The sequence below is a fragment of the Leptonychotes weddellii genome, chromosome 5 (genome assembly GCF_054177405.1).
Source record: "Leptonychotes weddellii isolate Sample4059 chromosome 5, ASM5417740v2, whole genome shotgun sequence".
Taxonomy (NCBI): Eukaryota; Metazoa; Chordata; class Mammalia; order Carnivora; family Phocidae; genus Leptonychotes; species Leptonychotes weddellii.
In genome coordinates this window covers 92,479,092-92,495,567 of record NC_138373.1, presented here as the reverse complement: position 1 = coordinate 92,495,567, position 16,476 = coordinate 92,479,092, and the positions used below count along the sequence as shown (strand labels likewise).

The 16,476-nt window shown below is 36.1% G+C and overlaps 1 protein-coding gene across 1 annotated transcript in view; it reads left to right on the top strand.

Moving 5' to 3' along the window:
* SYT10 (synaptotagmin 10) overlaps positions 1–16,476 on the top strand; it is a 66,477-nt gene that overhangs the window by 26,213 nt on the left and 23,788 nt on the right. The window contains exon 3 of the mRNA XM_006727694.2: positions 7,385–7,952. Coding sequence (XP_006727757.1) covers positions 7,385–7,952 — 568 coding nt within the window. The remainder of the gene's footprint in view (positions 1–7,384; positions 7,953–16,476) is intronic.

Below are 16,476 nucleotides of genomic sequence, written 5' to 3'. Positions count from 1 at the left end.
GAAATGAAAATAATGAAGACTTTAAAGGGAGTGATTTATTAATCAATAGACGGTTAACAATAAGTAATAATGGGGATGTGACTTGCTGACTTGAGCTTCAGGGCTGGTAGAGGTGGATGGAGGGAGAATGGTGTCAAAGTGACAATGGGGAACAAGAAGAATGCAGGACTGCCCCACCTCCAGGCTAGTGGAACAAGGACTGTGGGGAACATATCAGTCGCCGCATGAGAGGGGCACAGAGGAAACGATGTCCTAAAGAAAAGCCATGTTTCTACTGAGCAATAAGGTGAGAAGAACATTCAAAGAAGAGATTAAGGCTATAGAGGATTTTGCTGATGTCCAATATTTATTTTTAAAACTTCATTGTGACATACAACTTAGTCTGCCTTCATGTATGTAGTGCCTTGCCTTGGTTAGGCGTGGCATTACGTATGTTTGTTGGTTTGTGGGTGGGTTTTTTTGCTGAGATTTTAGTGTATTGAGTGAATCACTCCTGTTCTTGTTTCAAAATGAATAGAGGAAAACAGGAAACAAAGATGAAAACTTAGTTTACCACACACTTGATTTAGTCTTAACTATTCAAGCCTTCTTAACTGTGAAATGGGGCTATAGCTTTTAATATATGCTCATAGTTTCTGATAAGAAGTTCAGTACTAACAAAAACAAGGAGAGATGAGTTCCTTACAAACATATTGAATAAATCAATAAAATGCTGCTAAATATATTTCTGTTTTTCCTCTCTGAATTCTCAAGCAATATCTAAGGTAAACTTAACAGATGATAAAGACACTGCAGTTAAGGGCGCCTGGGTGGCTCAGTCAGTTAAGCATCTGCCTTTGGCTCAGGTCATGATCCCAGGGTCCTGGGATGGAGCCCTGCATCAGGCTCCCTGCTCAGCTGGGAGCATGCTTCTCCTTCTCCCTCTGCCGGCCTCTCTGCCTACTTGTGCACTCTCTCTCTCTCTCAATCTCTCTGTCAAATAAATAAATAAATAAAATCTTAAAAAAAAAAAAAGACACTGCAGCCGAGAATAGGAGGATAAAAGTTTCCCATTTAAGGGAAAGAGAACTGCTAGGTGCTAAGAAGTGAGTGAATTAGAGAGCCCTGTTATCCAGGGCTGTGGCCCAGGACGTGCTCACACAGGAATGACTTTGTTCCACCTCTGCAGCCCCACACAGCAACCCTAGGCTTGCGATCATCAGAACCAGAGAATTCATTATGGTATTTGCACTTCAGCTGAATTCTAACGATAATAACTGTTATCGAGTACAAGAAGTTATAGTTTTCAAAGTTGTCTTATCTAATATCTCATTCGGTCTTCACACTGTGAAAAGACTATTTTATAGATAAGGAGAGTAAAGCTCAAACAAGTTAAGTGACTTGCCCAAGGGAAGCTGGGAGCACACTGTCTGATTCCAGGCCAGCACTTTTCCCATCTCCTCTCAGTGTTACGATCTTCAAGCACCTTCTTCTGGGTAGTAGGGAAAAGCTGGCTTGGTTTCCAGTGAGATTCCAAGACTCCACCCACACAATAACCGGAGCAGCTCTGTCTTTACATACTCAACTTCTGGCTTCTGATTTTTTTTGAAGGAAAGGATCTGTTGGTAATAAGTATTTGAAAATCACCATGTTAATGCATATTACTCCTATGGCATCAAGTAATTTTGACTCCAGCTACTGTCAGATGTTCCAGGTAAGGTAGGGGAAGTTTTTCCTTCCCTACCTGGAGAAGTACTTGGGTGGTGCCGTTCTAGGTTTGAAGGCTAAGAATGAGATCAGGAACAGTCAAGTGGCCTATACTTTGATTGGTTGTATATTTGTGTGAGACTAGCCACTTATCATGTCATTCCAAAAGAGAAAAAGAAAAGGGGCCGGTAGGCTGGGGAGAGAGCAAGAAAAAAAGATCTGTTTTGTCATGGCAATAGTTTAGCATTGTAATAATTAAAGCTTCTCTTAACTGACTAGCTAACCTATGACTTAGAATATACACTATTTGCCCTAATTATAGGGCATTACTACTCTTTGATTCCTGCTGGAGGGGCTTTACAGCTGTACAATTATATTCAGAGACATAAGAAAGAAATTACTGATTTTTAGGGAGAGGATAGAAGATTAAAATTTTATGATACTGAAAAGTATAAGTGAGTGTGAATGGAATCAATCTATAAAAAATAAAGAATTAGGGGTGCCTGGGTGGCTCAGATGGTTAAGCGTCCGCCTTTGGCTCAGGTCATGATCTCAGGGTCCTGGGATCGAGCCCCGCATCGGGCTCCCTGCTTGGCGGGGAGCCTGCTTCTCCCTCTTGCTCCACTGTTCCCCCTGCTTGTGCTCTCTCGCTCTCTCTGTCAAATAAATAAAATCTTTAAAAAAAATTTTTTTTAAAAATAAAGAATTTACCTTTGGGGGTATTTTGTTTACAAATTTTTTTTTTAAATCATTATATAAGTAAAAGTGATTTGGGCAGAAATATTAAATTATTTAACAAAATATCCTAATCTCTTAGGTACACTGAATATAGAACTAAGTTATACTAGACTCCTTTCATAATACAGAACATATACTACTTATATTCCTTTATTATTTTTTTTAATTTATATCATTATTTTTCATGCATCATTTCACATAATTTGCACCACACATTATGGCGTGGGTAATACCATTACACCCATTTTTCAGACTGAAGCCCTAAGAGGCCCTGCCCAGAGTCATGCAACTGGCAAGTGAAGGGAGTGAGATTTGTACTATTGTTGGTCTGAACTTGTATTCCTTTTAAAATTCTTCTTACTTTCCTAAATACTCTCTAATGGTTGCCTGTCCCTAATTTAAGCCCCTAATCCTGTGTATCAAGGATAGATATACAGGCTTAAAGAAATAAATGGTATTCCATTATCAGATTAGTGCTAAAGAATATCAAGAATTAGAATGGAGGGGTGCCTGGGTGGCTCAGTTGTTGGGCATCTGCCTTCAGCCCGGGTCATGATCCCAGGCTCCTGGGATTGAGCCCCGCATCGGGCTCCCTGCTCGGCAGGAAGCCTGCTTCTCCCTCTCACACTCCCCCTGCTTGTGTTCCCTCTCTAGCTGTGTCTCTCTCTGTCAAATAAATAAATAAAATCTTAAAAAAAAAAAAAAGAATTAGAATGGGATTAGCTGTACCATTTCTATGGTATTTAAATAGTTGTTTAGTGTCCTAGCCTCAGCAATCAGACAACAAAAAGAAAAGGTATCCAAATCAGCAGGGAAGAAGTCAAACTTTGACTATTCACAGACAACATGATACTTTACGTAGAAAACCAAAAGCCTCCCCCCAAAAATTGCTAGGCCTGATACACGAATTCAGAAAAGTCACATGATACAAAATCAATGTACAAAAATCTGTTGCATTTCTATACACCAATAATGAAGCAGCAGAAAGAGAAATCAAGGAATCGATCCCATTTACAATTGCACCAAAAACCGTTAAGACCCTAGAAATAAGCCTAACCAAAGAGGTAAAGGATCTGTACTCTGAAAACTAGAACACTTATGAAAGAAATTGAAGAGGACACAAAGAAATGGAAAAATATTCCATGCTCATATTTAACAAATATTGTTAAAATGTCTATACTACCCAAAGTGATCTACACATTTAATGCAATCCCTAACAAAATACCACCAGCATTCTCCACGGAACTAGAATAAACAATCCTAAAATTCATATTGAACCACAAAAGACCCTGAATAGCCAAAACAATCTGGAAAAAGAAAAGCAAAGCGGGAGGCATCAAATTCCAGACTTCAAGCTCTATTACAAACCTGTAGTGATCAAGGCAGCACTGGCACAAAAACAGACACATAGATCAGTAGAACAGAAAAGAAACCCAGAAATGGACCCTCAACCGTCTGGTCAACTAATCTTTGACAGAGCAGAAAAGAATATCTGATTGAAAAAAAGACAGTCTCTTCAACAAATGGCATTGGGAAAACTGGACGGTAACATGCAGAAGAATGAAACTGGACCACTTCCTTACACCCCACACAAAAATAAGTTCAAAACGGATGAAAGACCTAAATGTGAAAAGAAATCATCAAAATCCTAGATTAAAACACAGGCAGCAACCTCTTTGACATCAGCCATAGCAAATTCTTGCTAGATACATCTCTGGAGGCAAGGGAAACAAAGGCAAAAATGAACTATTGGGACTTCACCAAGATAAAGATTCTGCACAGCAAAGGAAAAAAATCAACAAAATTAAAAGGCAACCTTCAGAGTGGGAGAAGATATTTGCAAATGACATATCTAATAAAGGGTTAGTATCCGAAATCTATAAAGAACTTCTCAAACTCCACACCCCAAAAAAACAAATAATCCAGTTAAGAAATGGGCAAAAGATATGAATAGTCATTTTTCCAAAGAAGACATACAGATGGCTAACAGACACATAAAAAGATGCTCAACATCACTCATCATCAGGGACATACAAATCAAAACCACAATGAGATACCACCTCACACCTGTCAGAATGGCTAAAATGAACAACTCAGGAAACAACAATGTTGGTGAGGGTATGGAGAAAGGGGAGCGCTCTTACACTGTTGGTGGGAATGCAAGCTGGTGCAGCCACTCTGAAAACAGTATGGAGGTTCCTCAAAAAGTTGAAAATAGAACTATCCTATGACCCAGCAATTACACTACTAAGTATTTATCCAAAGGATACAAAAATATTGATTCAAAGGGGCACATGCACCCCAAAGTTTATAGCAGCATTATCAACAATAGCCAAATTATGGAAAGAGCCCAAATGACCATCAATTGATAAATGGGTAAAGAAGATGTGGTATACACACACTGGAATGTTACTCAGCCATGAAAAAGAATGAAATCTTGCCATTTGCAATGACGTGGACAGAGCTAGAGTGTATTATGCTAAAAGAAATAAGTCAGTCAGAGAAAGACAAATACCATATGATTTCACTCATATGTGGAATTTAAGAAACAAAACAGATGAACATAGGGGAAGGAAGAAAAAAGAAAGAGAGGGAGGCAAACCATAAAATGGACTCTTAATGATAGAGAACAAACTGAGGGTTGCTGGAGGGGAGGTGGGTGGGCAGATGGGCTAAATGGGTGATGGGCATTAAGGTGGGCACTTGTGATGAGCACTAGGGGTTATATGTAAGTGATGAATAACTAAATTCTTCTCCTGAAACCAATATTGCCCTGTATGTTAACTAACTAGAATATAAATAAATACTTCAAACAACAACACAAAAAGGAAATATGGAAAATGCCAAACACACAAAAAAGATAGTTGTTTAGTATTTCAGTCCCATTAATAGAAAATAAGCTAATTCATTATAAGAGAATGAATTTGGAACACCTCAGATTATAATTCTGATTTTACATAATTTACAATTTGCATAATAAAATTCTATTTTATTATGATATCATAATAATGATATCTTGAATAAAATTATTAAAGAGTCATAGAATGATAGAGAATCATAGAAATTAGGGGTTAGAAAACACTTAGAAGTCTAGCATCTCACCTGAGGCAGAAACCTTTTCCTTCAACATCTGACCTTTGTTTCTATACATTGTGTTTGTGGAAGTTCATTACTTCACCATTTTGTACAGCTCTAGATATTTTTAAATGTTCCCTTATATCAAGCTGAAGTCTATCTTTACCTGTAACTTCCACTGATTCTTATTAATTCTGCCATGACAGTCCTTCGGGGATATTAGAAGTCAGATTCCTGTCCTTTCTAGGCTCAATATCCTCAGCTCTTTGAGCTATTTCTCAAATGGTATCTTGGCTAGGTATCTTACTTCTGATTATCACTACTTTTTTATCCCTCTTAAATCAGTCCTTATGTGTGCATCAATGAATCAAGTATTAGTTAAGCAATAGCCTCAGTATTACTTAGCGCTTGCTGTAAAAAGTAATGTAGACCTGATGTAATAAACAACAGAAGTGAGTAGAGGATTTTGAAGTAAGTGCTACATAGATATTAAGTATAAGAGAGTGCTGAAAGAAGGAAAATCAGCCAAAGGCTAGTATAGAAAGCCAAATATAAGGTGATGAGGATCCGGACTGAGTAGCAATGGAAATGAAACAGAATGGACAAGTATATGGGATGTTTCAAAGCAAACATCAACAAGATTTAGAAAATTGAGTAAATCTCATGAATAAAGGAAAGGTGATCCAAAGCATAATGCAGGCTCCCAAGCATATGTGGCTGATAATGTTAGAGCTATTTTCTAAGATTGTGGAAGGGAGCACCAGTTTGGGAGTAAAAAGCAGAAAATAATGAATTTGCTTGAGTTTGGAGCAAAATTAAGATAACCATTTAGAAATCTCCCTTAGAGATATAGAAATATGGAACTAGAAGTTTATATATCTGAGATATATGCAAGGAACCATCAGATTTAAGATGACAGTTATAGTCTGAGAAATGATTAGACTGATGGAGAGACCAAGGAGAATAAAGAACAAAATACCTGGGACTGAGCATTGAGTAGTCACATAAGTTGATATGGTTCCTGTCAGAAATCACAGAGGAAGTAGAAGAGAAGCAGATCTTAGTGCAAGTCACATTTACAAGGCACTAGTTAGTTGATACAGCCAGTGTTCTGGAAATGTTGACCAGATTAGTAGTAACAGTGATAATAGGAAAGTCAGTTTGAATTCTAAAACACTCTATTATGTTGGCCCCAAATTCTAAAATTCTACATTTTTTAATCCTCAGGATTTCTGAAGCCCACTCCATGTTGAAAAAAGAAAAATGTACTAATTTTGGCTGTCACCACAATATATTCTCTTTGCAAGTAAATACTCATTTAATTATCTTAAGTATTAGAAATAATTAACACAGTGTAAGAATAGGTGGACTTATGTTTTTTATTGTAATGGGGGTAGTCAGTAAGACAGGAGATTCATGAGACACAAATATGTAGATATAAAGAAACCAGCCATCTGAATGATTTGTCTGCATAAGACTGACAGCTAGATATAACCAGACGATTGATGATTCACGGTATTTTGTGGAATACTAAACTTTGTTGGTAATCATGTTTTTTTACAATAGTATGTAATTTATGTAATTATATGCTTGTGATTGATGGTACAAAATTCCAAAAGCTCATAAAAAATGTACATTTGAGTGTTTCAGGTGCTTCTATCATTTTAGAAGCCTTTTCCTTTGAATATTGCATTTCTCCCATTTTTCAAAAGTAGCTCTTTGTGTGTGTGTGTGTGTGTGTGTGTGTGTCTGTCTGTCTGTCTGTCTGTCTATTGATACAAATGCAATGCTTTCATTATCCTGGGGATGGGGGAAAGTTTATATGCCACCATATAATGTTGTCATCAAATGATCTTCCTAAATTATTTTGTGTGTGTGTGTACAGCCACAATTCCTTCCGGAGACACCTACCGAGGCAAATGCAGGTTTCCAGTGTTGATTTTAGCATGGGCACAGAACCCGTTTTACAAAGAGGAGAAACAACAACCAGCATTGGGAGGATAAAACCAGAGCTCTACAAACAGAAATCAGTTGACTCTGAGGGCAACAGGCAAGAAGATATCAAAACCTGTGGGAAACTTAACTTCACCCTCCAGTATGACTATGAAAATGAACTTCTAGTTGTTAAAATTATCAAAGCCTTAGATCTCCCTGCTAAAGACTTCACAGGCACTTCTGACCCTTATATGAAGATGTATCTTCTTCCAGACAGGAAGAAGAAATTTCAGACCCGTGTGCACAGAAAGACTTTAAATCCTCTATTTGATGAAACTTTTCAATTTCCTGTAGCATATGATCAACTAAGCAACCGAAAACTACATTTCAGTGTATATGATTTTGACAGATTTTCTAGACATGACATGATTGGGGAAGTGATTCTTGATAATTTGTTTGAAGTCTCTGATCTCTCCAGGGAAGCCACAGTGTGGAAAGATATTCATTGTGCTACCACGGTAAGTAAGAATTCCACCAATATATTGGTTTTTATTTGACCAGCAGTGGTATATAAAACTAATTATCACCAGCTTATTGTAGTAAGTGTACAAAGTTATAGAATTTATATGCTAAGAACCTGCAAAGGTAGGATTTGATTACATACATAATAATAATTCAGCCACCTAACACAATATTAGTAATTATGTAAATAAAAAAATAGCTCTTTAAGTTACCAAAAATAGTGGTTGTTTCTCTCATAAAATGTTTATTTAACCTGTCTCTTTGTAGTTAATATTGAGTTTCATTATTTAAGAAGATTTTGTTCCTCAGATCAAACCTAAAATGTACTTTGATGCTATTTTGAAAAGCCCTTGGGTGAGTTTAAAACAGCCCATTCCTACAGAGGTTTTCATGAAATAGACATGATTACAGAATTTGAAATGTTGAATGATCATAAGTGATTGTTTATATTAGAATTTTTCTTTTCCATTACAAAATGCTTTCTCTGAATATAAAATAGTAACTTTAATAATGAAAATTTGGAAAACAGTACCAATTAAAATATTCTATAATGCTACCAATTATATGTAATATTATGGCATATTGCTTTCTAAATTTTTTCTATACATGTTTTAAAATTATTGAGATCAAACTATGTTTAAAAATTTCCACACTGATTTTCTTTCATGCTACATTTGTTTTAGTGCATGATGTTTAAATATACGATCTATTTACCTAACCATTCTCTTATTGTTGGATATTTGAGTTAGGCATAAATTTTGTTATACTAAAAAATGTTGTGTTCTTTGTTACATGAATCTGTTTTATCTGAGATTATGTGTCTAGGACAGAATTATGGAATTGGAACTAGAGAACTGGTCACTTAGGTTAGACTGCAGAATTGTTTTGTTTTTGGGGGGTTTTTTTGTTTTGTTTTAAGAGAGAGTCAGAGCTGGCCCGGGGGCGGGGGGGGAGGGACAAAGGGAGAGGGAGAAAGAGACTCTTAAACAGGCTCCACACTCAGCACAGAGCCCAACATGGGGCTTGATCTCATGACCCCGAGATCATGACCTGAGCAGAAATCAAGAGTGGGATGCTTAGCCAACTGAGTCACCCAGGTACTTCTGATTTTTGGGTTTTTCAATGGAGCCATTTAATTTTTTACCACCAGGTTAGGTTGTCTTTATGAATTTACCATCTTTTGTCCAGATTTTACCAAAATTTATAAGCTTAAAATTTGGAGTTTTTAATAGAGATAAGGGATTATTTTAAAAATAAGAAAATTATATTTTAATTCAGAGTAATTCCTTTTTTATTCTTCTCCCATCAGTGTTTTACTAATTAAAATCAGTATTTGGGGTCATTATATTTTCACTATAATTATTATACAGATAAGGTAACTTAAAATTTTATACTTCCAATTTGTTGCATTGCATCATCATAACATTTTCAATTGTTAGGTTTTTATTCCACGGGAACAAAGAAGAAATTTTCAAACTGGATCATATTTCAAAGGTACATTGGGGTTCTTTTGATTTCATGGTGTTTTTCACTTTATTACCTATATTCCTACAGGGAAAAAAATGGTGAGCAGTGATTTTTACTGTTTTAAAAAGTATGACACCTTCTAGAATTCTACAAATACAGATAATTAATTGTTACATTCTTTCTTTCTTGATTCCCCAATATTATATTATTCCTTCTTTTATTCATTCAACAAATATTTGCTAAGTGCCTACTATGGGTTTGGCATGTTCTAAGTAATAGGGATGCAAAAAATTGTTCCGAAACATGTTCTTGGGCCCACGTGGGTAATCTAGGATAACTTCCCCATCTTAAAGTTCATAATAATCTTAATCACATCGGCAAAGTCCCTTTTGCCATGTAGGTAACATATTCACAGATTCTAGAAATTAGGATGTGGCCATCTTTGGGAGTGTATTTATTCTGAGTACAACATCTATCGACATTTTCATTTCAATATTCTGGATACAAAAAGAAGTAGGTAGATAATAAAATATATTATTAAATTATTCTAGCCAAATGACATTTCTCTGTAACTGGAACATTGAGCCACTCATTGTTCTAGATACTGCTTATGGCTTTTCTGTTGGGAAGATAGTAATGAAACCTAAATTTCTTGACTATGACACCAAATATTTACTAGTATCATCTTTATGGTTAGTGTAATATACACTAGTATCATCTTTATGGTTAGTGTAATGTTTAAGTAAAGCTTCTCTTCAGCTTTTGAAAAATCAGTAAACAATTTTATATTTCAGATTAATAAAGTGAAAAAATGTAAGTTGAAGTTTGCTTAAGAAATCTTTTCTTACACATTTTAACTTTAAATAATTTCATACAGAAATATAGAGTTTTATACAGAGAAGAAGAAAGAAAGGAAAGAAATAAAAAGAAATGTAGTCATATACCTTCACTTATCCAAGTTTTATAGAAACCTGCAAAGGTGATCCAACTATGTAAACACAGATTTTATGTAACAGATAAATCTCTTTATATCAGGAGACACTAATGACAAATACACATAAATAACTAGTTAAACATAGATCTTAAGCCACTCTTATAATTTAAGGTTCTTTTTTTTTTTTTTAAGATTTTATTTAGTTATTTGACAGAGAGATAGAGAGCACAAGCAGGGGGAGTGGCAGGCAGAGGGAGAGGGAGAAGCAGGCTCCCCGCTGAGCAGGGGGGCCCGACGCGGGGCTCGATCCCAGGACCCTGCGATCATGACCTGAGCCGAAGGCAGCCGCTCAATGGACTGAGCCACCCAGGTGCCCCTAATTTAAGGTTCTTATTTGAAATAATCATGTATGAGTTTTTAAAAAGAGTAACTTTATATCCTGCAAACCTCCAACTTAAAAATTCTAAAATTTAGTCAAAAAATTTTGTTACCAACTTGAAATAGTTGATATATTTTTAATGTTTAATGAATCTCTTTAGTATCATTAAGTCCTACTTTACTATCATATTGATATAAATGCCATGGATCTCTTTTTACTTTTTCAGGCCAATGATATGATTATTAAAAGTAGAACTCTACGGAAATCAGAGTTGCTGCTTTTTTGCGATTGTTGTTTTTAATTATTTTGTGTCCCATTCCAACAAATTTTTATCATAGAGTCTCTGTCAGGTTTTTCCCCATGTATCCAAAGACCTGTCCAGGGACATCTGGGTGGCTCAGTCAGTTAAGCGGCTGCCTTTGGCTCAGGTCATGATCCCAGGGTCCTTGGATCAAGCCCCACGTCAGGCTCCCTGCTCGGCAGAGAGCCTGCTTCTCCCTCTACCTCTGCCTGCCGCTCTGCCTACTTGTGCTCTCTCTCTTTCTGTCAAATAAATAAATAAATAAATAATAAAAAATCTTTAAAAAAAAAAAAAAGACCTGTCCAAGGCCTTATTCAAAAAATCTTCCTAGGCCAGTTCACTAAATGAAATTGATTTTTTTTTCTACAGCATTGGATTCAAATAATTTCAATTTGATTACATAAGTATTTACTGAGAACCTTCTATGTACAAAGCTTATACTTTGTTCTAAAGTGGAAATAAAGACTAGTAAAATACAAGTTTTGGTCAAGAACTTTAGTCTAATAGAAGAAACAAGTAAACAAAGAAGTAAAGTATATGCTAATATATAATTAATAACTATATAATATCTTCCTGATAACCTCCACAAATGTGGTCTTGTTCACACACACACATTCGCACGCTCTCGCTCTCTCTCATACAGATTATGTCTAATATGAATATAGTATAAAAGATCACCATATGAGGATGACAGAATTCTGAAAAAAGGAAAGGGATGTTTCTTGAAGAGAAAACAGCATGAGGAAAAAGAAAGCAAGTTCTAGGACATTTTCAGGGGGAAAACAGTAGGCTTGTGAGTTTGGGAATATGAGATGAAGAAGGGACCAAAGGGAACCAAAACTAGAATGTTCTATTTAAACCACACTCAGTAAGCCCTTTATTGCTGTAGAGGTTTATATTTATTTTGTGAAGAGTGAAACTATTAGAGCTGTTACCCTCTATGGCATTGTGTGTATGCTGGGTAGGAGTGAGGGCTTATGAAATGTAGGGGGCCAGGTAGGAGTCTAACATGGCAGTCTAGATTAGAAGAAATAAAGACTGGCTGAGACTGGTAGTAATGGAAATGGAAAGAAGCTAGCATCGGCCATGGAAGTGCCATCTGAGGCATGTATTTAAACATTTTCCAAGTAGATGTCTTATGTCTTCCCCTTGCCTCTAAGCTGGAAGACAGAAATCATCTTGTACATCTCTTGTATTCTTTACAGCGTATATGAGCACTTTGTAATTAATCAGTAAATACTTGTTGAATAAATTAATGTAGCAAATTCTCATAGTAGGTCAAGTTTAAGAATGTATATAAGTATAAATCTGCCACTACCAGAGGGCAAAAACAATGCAGTCTTGTACCCTGTTGTTTACAAATTAATAAATATATGCTTAGTTCTATTTGTTAACATCAACTACTTTCTGTAACAAAAAATTAAAAATTTATTCAGTGTGTGGCATAAATTCATATGCAGAATAAAGCAGGAATATTTTATTGTCAAAAATCCTTTCAGGTTGAAACAAAAGTCACATATTTTGTATTCATAATTTCATTACTAATTATTTCTATACAAGAAGGATTAATATTTTTATCAGGAATTAGCAAGGTTTTTAAAATTTAAGATTGGGAATAAAAAGGAAGTTTGAGGAATAAGGAAATAAAAAGGTATGTCTTTATTCTTTACAAAAAATTAATTTTAACTTGAAGGATCATCCCACTATATACAGAAATAGGGCAAGCCAGTCATCGCTTGCACTAATATAGAAATATCTCCCAACATAGGGAAAAATCACATTGAGGAACAGTGTGTACCCTATGCCACTATTTTGGTAATGAGAAATAAATATATATTCATATTTGGTTATATATATATTAGTAAAGCCTATTTAAGGACACACAAGAATCTAATAGTTACCTATTGGCAAAAATGGTAGAAACTAGTTGAACATAGAAAAGGCATGATTTGCAACATATTGCTCCATATACATTAATTTTTTAAGCTAACGAAGTATATTTTTCAAATTTTTAATTAACTTTTTTCAAGAAGTCACTCATTATAAAGACTAATTTAAATGTAGTGATCTCATGCACACTCAAGAAGCCATTGAAAGTATAGGTAGCTAAAGAAAAGCTTTTCTTTTTTTGAATAGAACTAGCTCTATTTTACATATTTATTTACTCATCTAATCAATGAACATTTTTTCAGCACCAATGATGTTCAGACACTGAGGAATTCTCACAGGAAAAGAGAGTGTATGCACATAACCACAATGACCTGCTTTACAGCTGTAAAGTACTTTAATCTATTATCTTTTAACCAAGGATCTGTCAAGTTTGAAAGAGTAGACCTTGACATGCCAAATACAAACTATTGTGTTTGTTGTACCAACCAGAGTGCTGAATGTACTAGCTGAGCTTGAGTTTGAAGTTATGTATTTTAATACCCAGTACCAAAATATCTTTAAATGTTTAAAAGTTTTTTTTATTTGTTTTCTTGCTTCTAGTGACATATTTTTAATTTTTCCCGTGAGCATCCTGAATCTATTCCAGGATCAAAATAATACTGTTTTTTATTTTGTTTTGGTTTTTTGCATTTAGCTATCAATTCTCTCTTAAATTTTATTAACTCTGGAATAATTTGTTATCCAATAACATTTTAAAGAGTGGCAAAATTCCAACTTCATTCTAAAGGAAAAAGTGGTGGAAGGCAAGGCAGTAGAGAGTAAATTTTTTGGTTAGGGGCCATCTAGCTCAACCTTTGGGGTGCAGCAAGCAATATTAGTCATAGGCCTGCAGATTGGGACAATGAACCCGGATCTGCTCCTCCTTAGGCATTCCTAATTTCCTCTTTCATCTCTGCCATAAACCCTGTCCTGGAGTGTCACAGATACCACATCTGCTAATGGGCCACCATTAATTGACTATTAACTCAAATGATGCAGATAAATTCTATGAACCTATCTATAATGTCTTTTAGTCATTTTGCAAGAATTTATAGCAAGTACCTATGTTGTAATATAAAATCAAATTAAAATTAAGTTCAAAATAATAGAGTCTATCATAGACTATCAAAAGATTATGGAAAGTTCCCAAAGTGTGGTTCTTCTTGGCTTTAACACCTGTTCAACTCAGGAAGACTGTTAAGGGACTTCGTCTCCACAAAACAAACAAAGCAGGAACACACCCGTAAAAACACCAGACAAACTAGTGGTTGCAGGAGGGGAAGCGAGTAGAGGGATGGGCAAATGGGGGAAAAGGGAAAAAAAAAATAAGGAACTTTGTCTCATGAATATTTGGTATTCAATAAATCACCATAGTTTTTTATATTATTTTGAAAGTTAAACCTCATCTATGTACATTTAGAGAACAAGGACTTCAGTGTTCTGTCTGTTTTGACTGCCTTTGCATTTCACATGAAAGATTGCAGGCAAATTAGCTTTAAAATAGCCCACAACAATTAAATTAGCCTTTATTATCAGTTTAAGCAGTAGATCCCTGTAATATTGGTTACAGCATTTTGTTTCACAAAACAAAAAAAGTTAATGCATATCTAAAACTTAAATTGGTGCCACCAGTTTTAGTCTTTTTTTTTTTAAGATTTTATTTATTTATTTGACTGAGAGACACAGTGAGAGAGGGAACACAAGCAGGGGGAGTGGGAGAGGGAGAAGCAGGCTTCCCGCCGAGCGGGGAGACCAATGCGTGATGCGGGGCTCAATGTGGGGCTCAATCCCAGGACCCTGGGATCATGACCTGAGCCGAAGGTAGACGCTTAACGACTGAGCCACCCAGGCGCCCCACCAGTTTTAGTCTTAATTCAACACTGATGCCACACTTTTTAAATAAATAGAGAATTGTTGGGTAAGCACAGTAAGACATTTTGAATCATTGAAAAAACATCAGTCAAAAATTGGTAGCTAACTATATTTTAGTCATAATATTTGGGGTTGTTCAAAAAGCAAGATGATTTTTTTTTTTTTTGCCTAAATTCATTGCATCCACATAGTTTCTAATTTAAATTCCTACCTTGCTCAACTTGTAAAGATTTATAACTAACTTCTCTATCACCCTTGGGTCTCTCCCTCTTCCCCCTTCCCCATTGCCTACCCTCATCCCTCTACCCTCTCCCTATCTGGCTATTGTTGAAAGCCCTGTAGCCTAATCACTGAAGAACTTAGCCTTTGGGACAAACTAACAAGCTTTGCATCCCTGCTGTGTCACTTCCCTCTATGGTTTTGAGCAAGTTACAAAATCTCTCTAAACTTTAATTACCTTATCTGTAAAACAGGGATTATGGGAAGGCAAACCATAGTTTGTTGAATAGAGTAAATAAGATAAATGCTTAGCAGAGCTAGGCATTGGTCAATGTTTACTGTATGTTAGCTGCCAAGAAGTTTTACAGATGCTATCATCAGGATATGGTTTTGGTTGTTGTTATGTAGCTTACATATTAAACAGGAATAAAGATCTTGGTGCTAAAAAGTGGTTATGTCCTATTATTATGGTAGGAGGTAGTTTTAGGTGGTATGCTTATCTATGTAGGGTGGAAAGTTTTGTCTAAGAGTTTATTTAAATCTTTTTAGTGACTGTGTACTGTGATTCAGTGAGTATATAATTTTTTTATGAAGTATATACTCATAATGTCACATTGCATGCCCCTCATCTGCAACCTGACTCTTCCTTTTACACCGGGCACTTCTCCTCTTTGTTCCTTTACCAACCTGTACATGTGCTTATTGAGCGCATCTTATAAAACTTCAGGAGCTAAAGTTGCTAGATGTACTCTGTGTGTTCCTTCAGGTTCACTCGCTATCATCCTCCACACTGTTCGGTAGCTCAGGGGGCTGGACTGTTAGGTCCACAGACACTGTTCTCTGGGTTCTGGCGAGAGATGTTAGGGCAGGAGGAGAATGTCATTTGGATATGTATTCTCTCATCTTGCTCTGAGAGATTGCCTCAGTCTGACTGTGTCCTTCACCTGAGGGCACAGTTCCTCTCAAAGCAGCCTTTTCTTTTCACCACTTTTTCCTTCTGAGTCCATGTAGCTGTTCCCCTTCCCTTGTCCTTTCAGACCTAGGGGTCATCAGAGCCCCCCCCCCACCCATTACCAGTGCCCGGTGCTGTACCCTCTTTTGTGGTTTTCTGATCCCTGCTCACATCTCTGTAGATAGTCCATTCGTTAAGCCCTCTGGAATTAGCCTAGTTTATGTGTGCCATCTATTTCCTCCTGGATCCCTGACTGATAGGCTAAAGGGGAAAAAAAGAACAACAACAAAGAATTCCTGACTACAAACAGTTTAATTTCCTATAACCTTCTTGGACTTTGCCATGTGTCTGAGATATTCTGTGTGTTCATTACCTTTAGTCCTTTAAACGCTTGATTGTAAGACAAGGCCTTCAACCACAGAAAGTGAGAAAGAACCATGGCCATGCTAAAATCCTCTAGTCTTTAT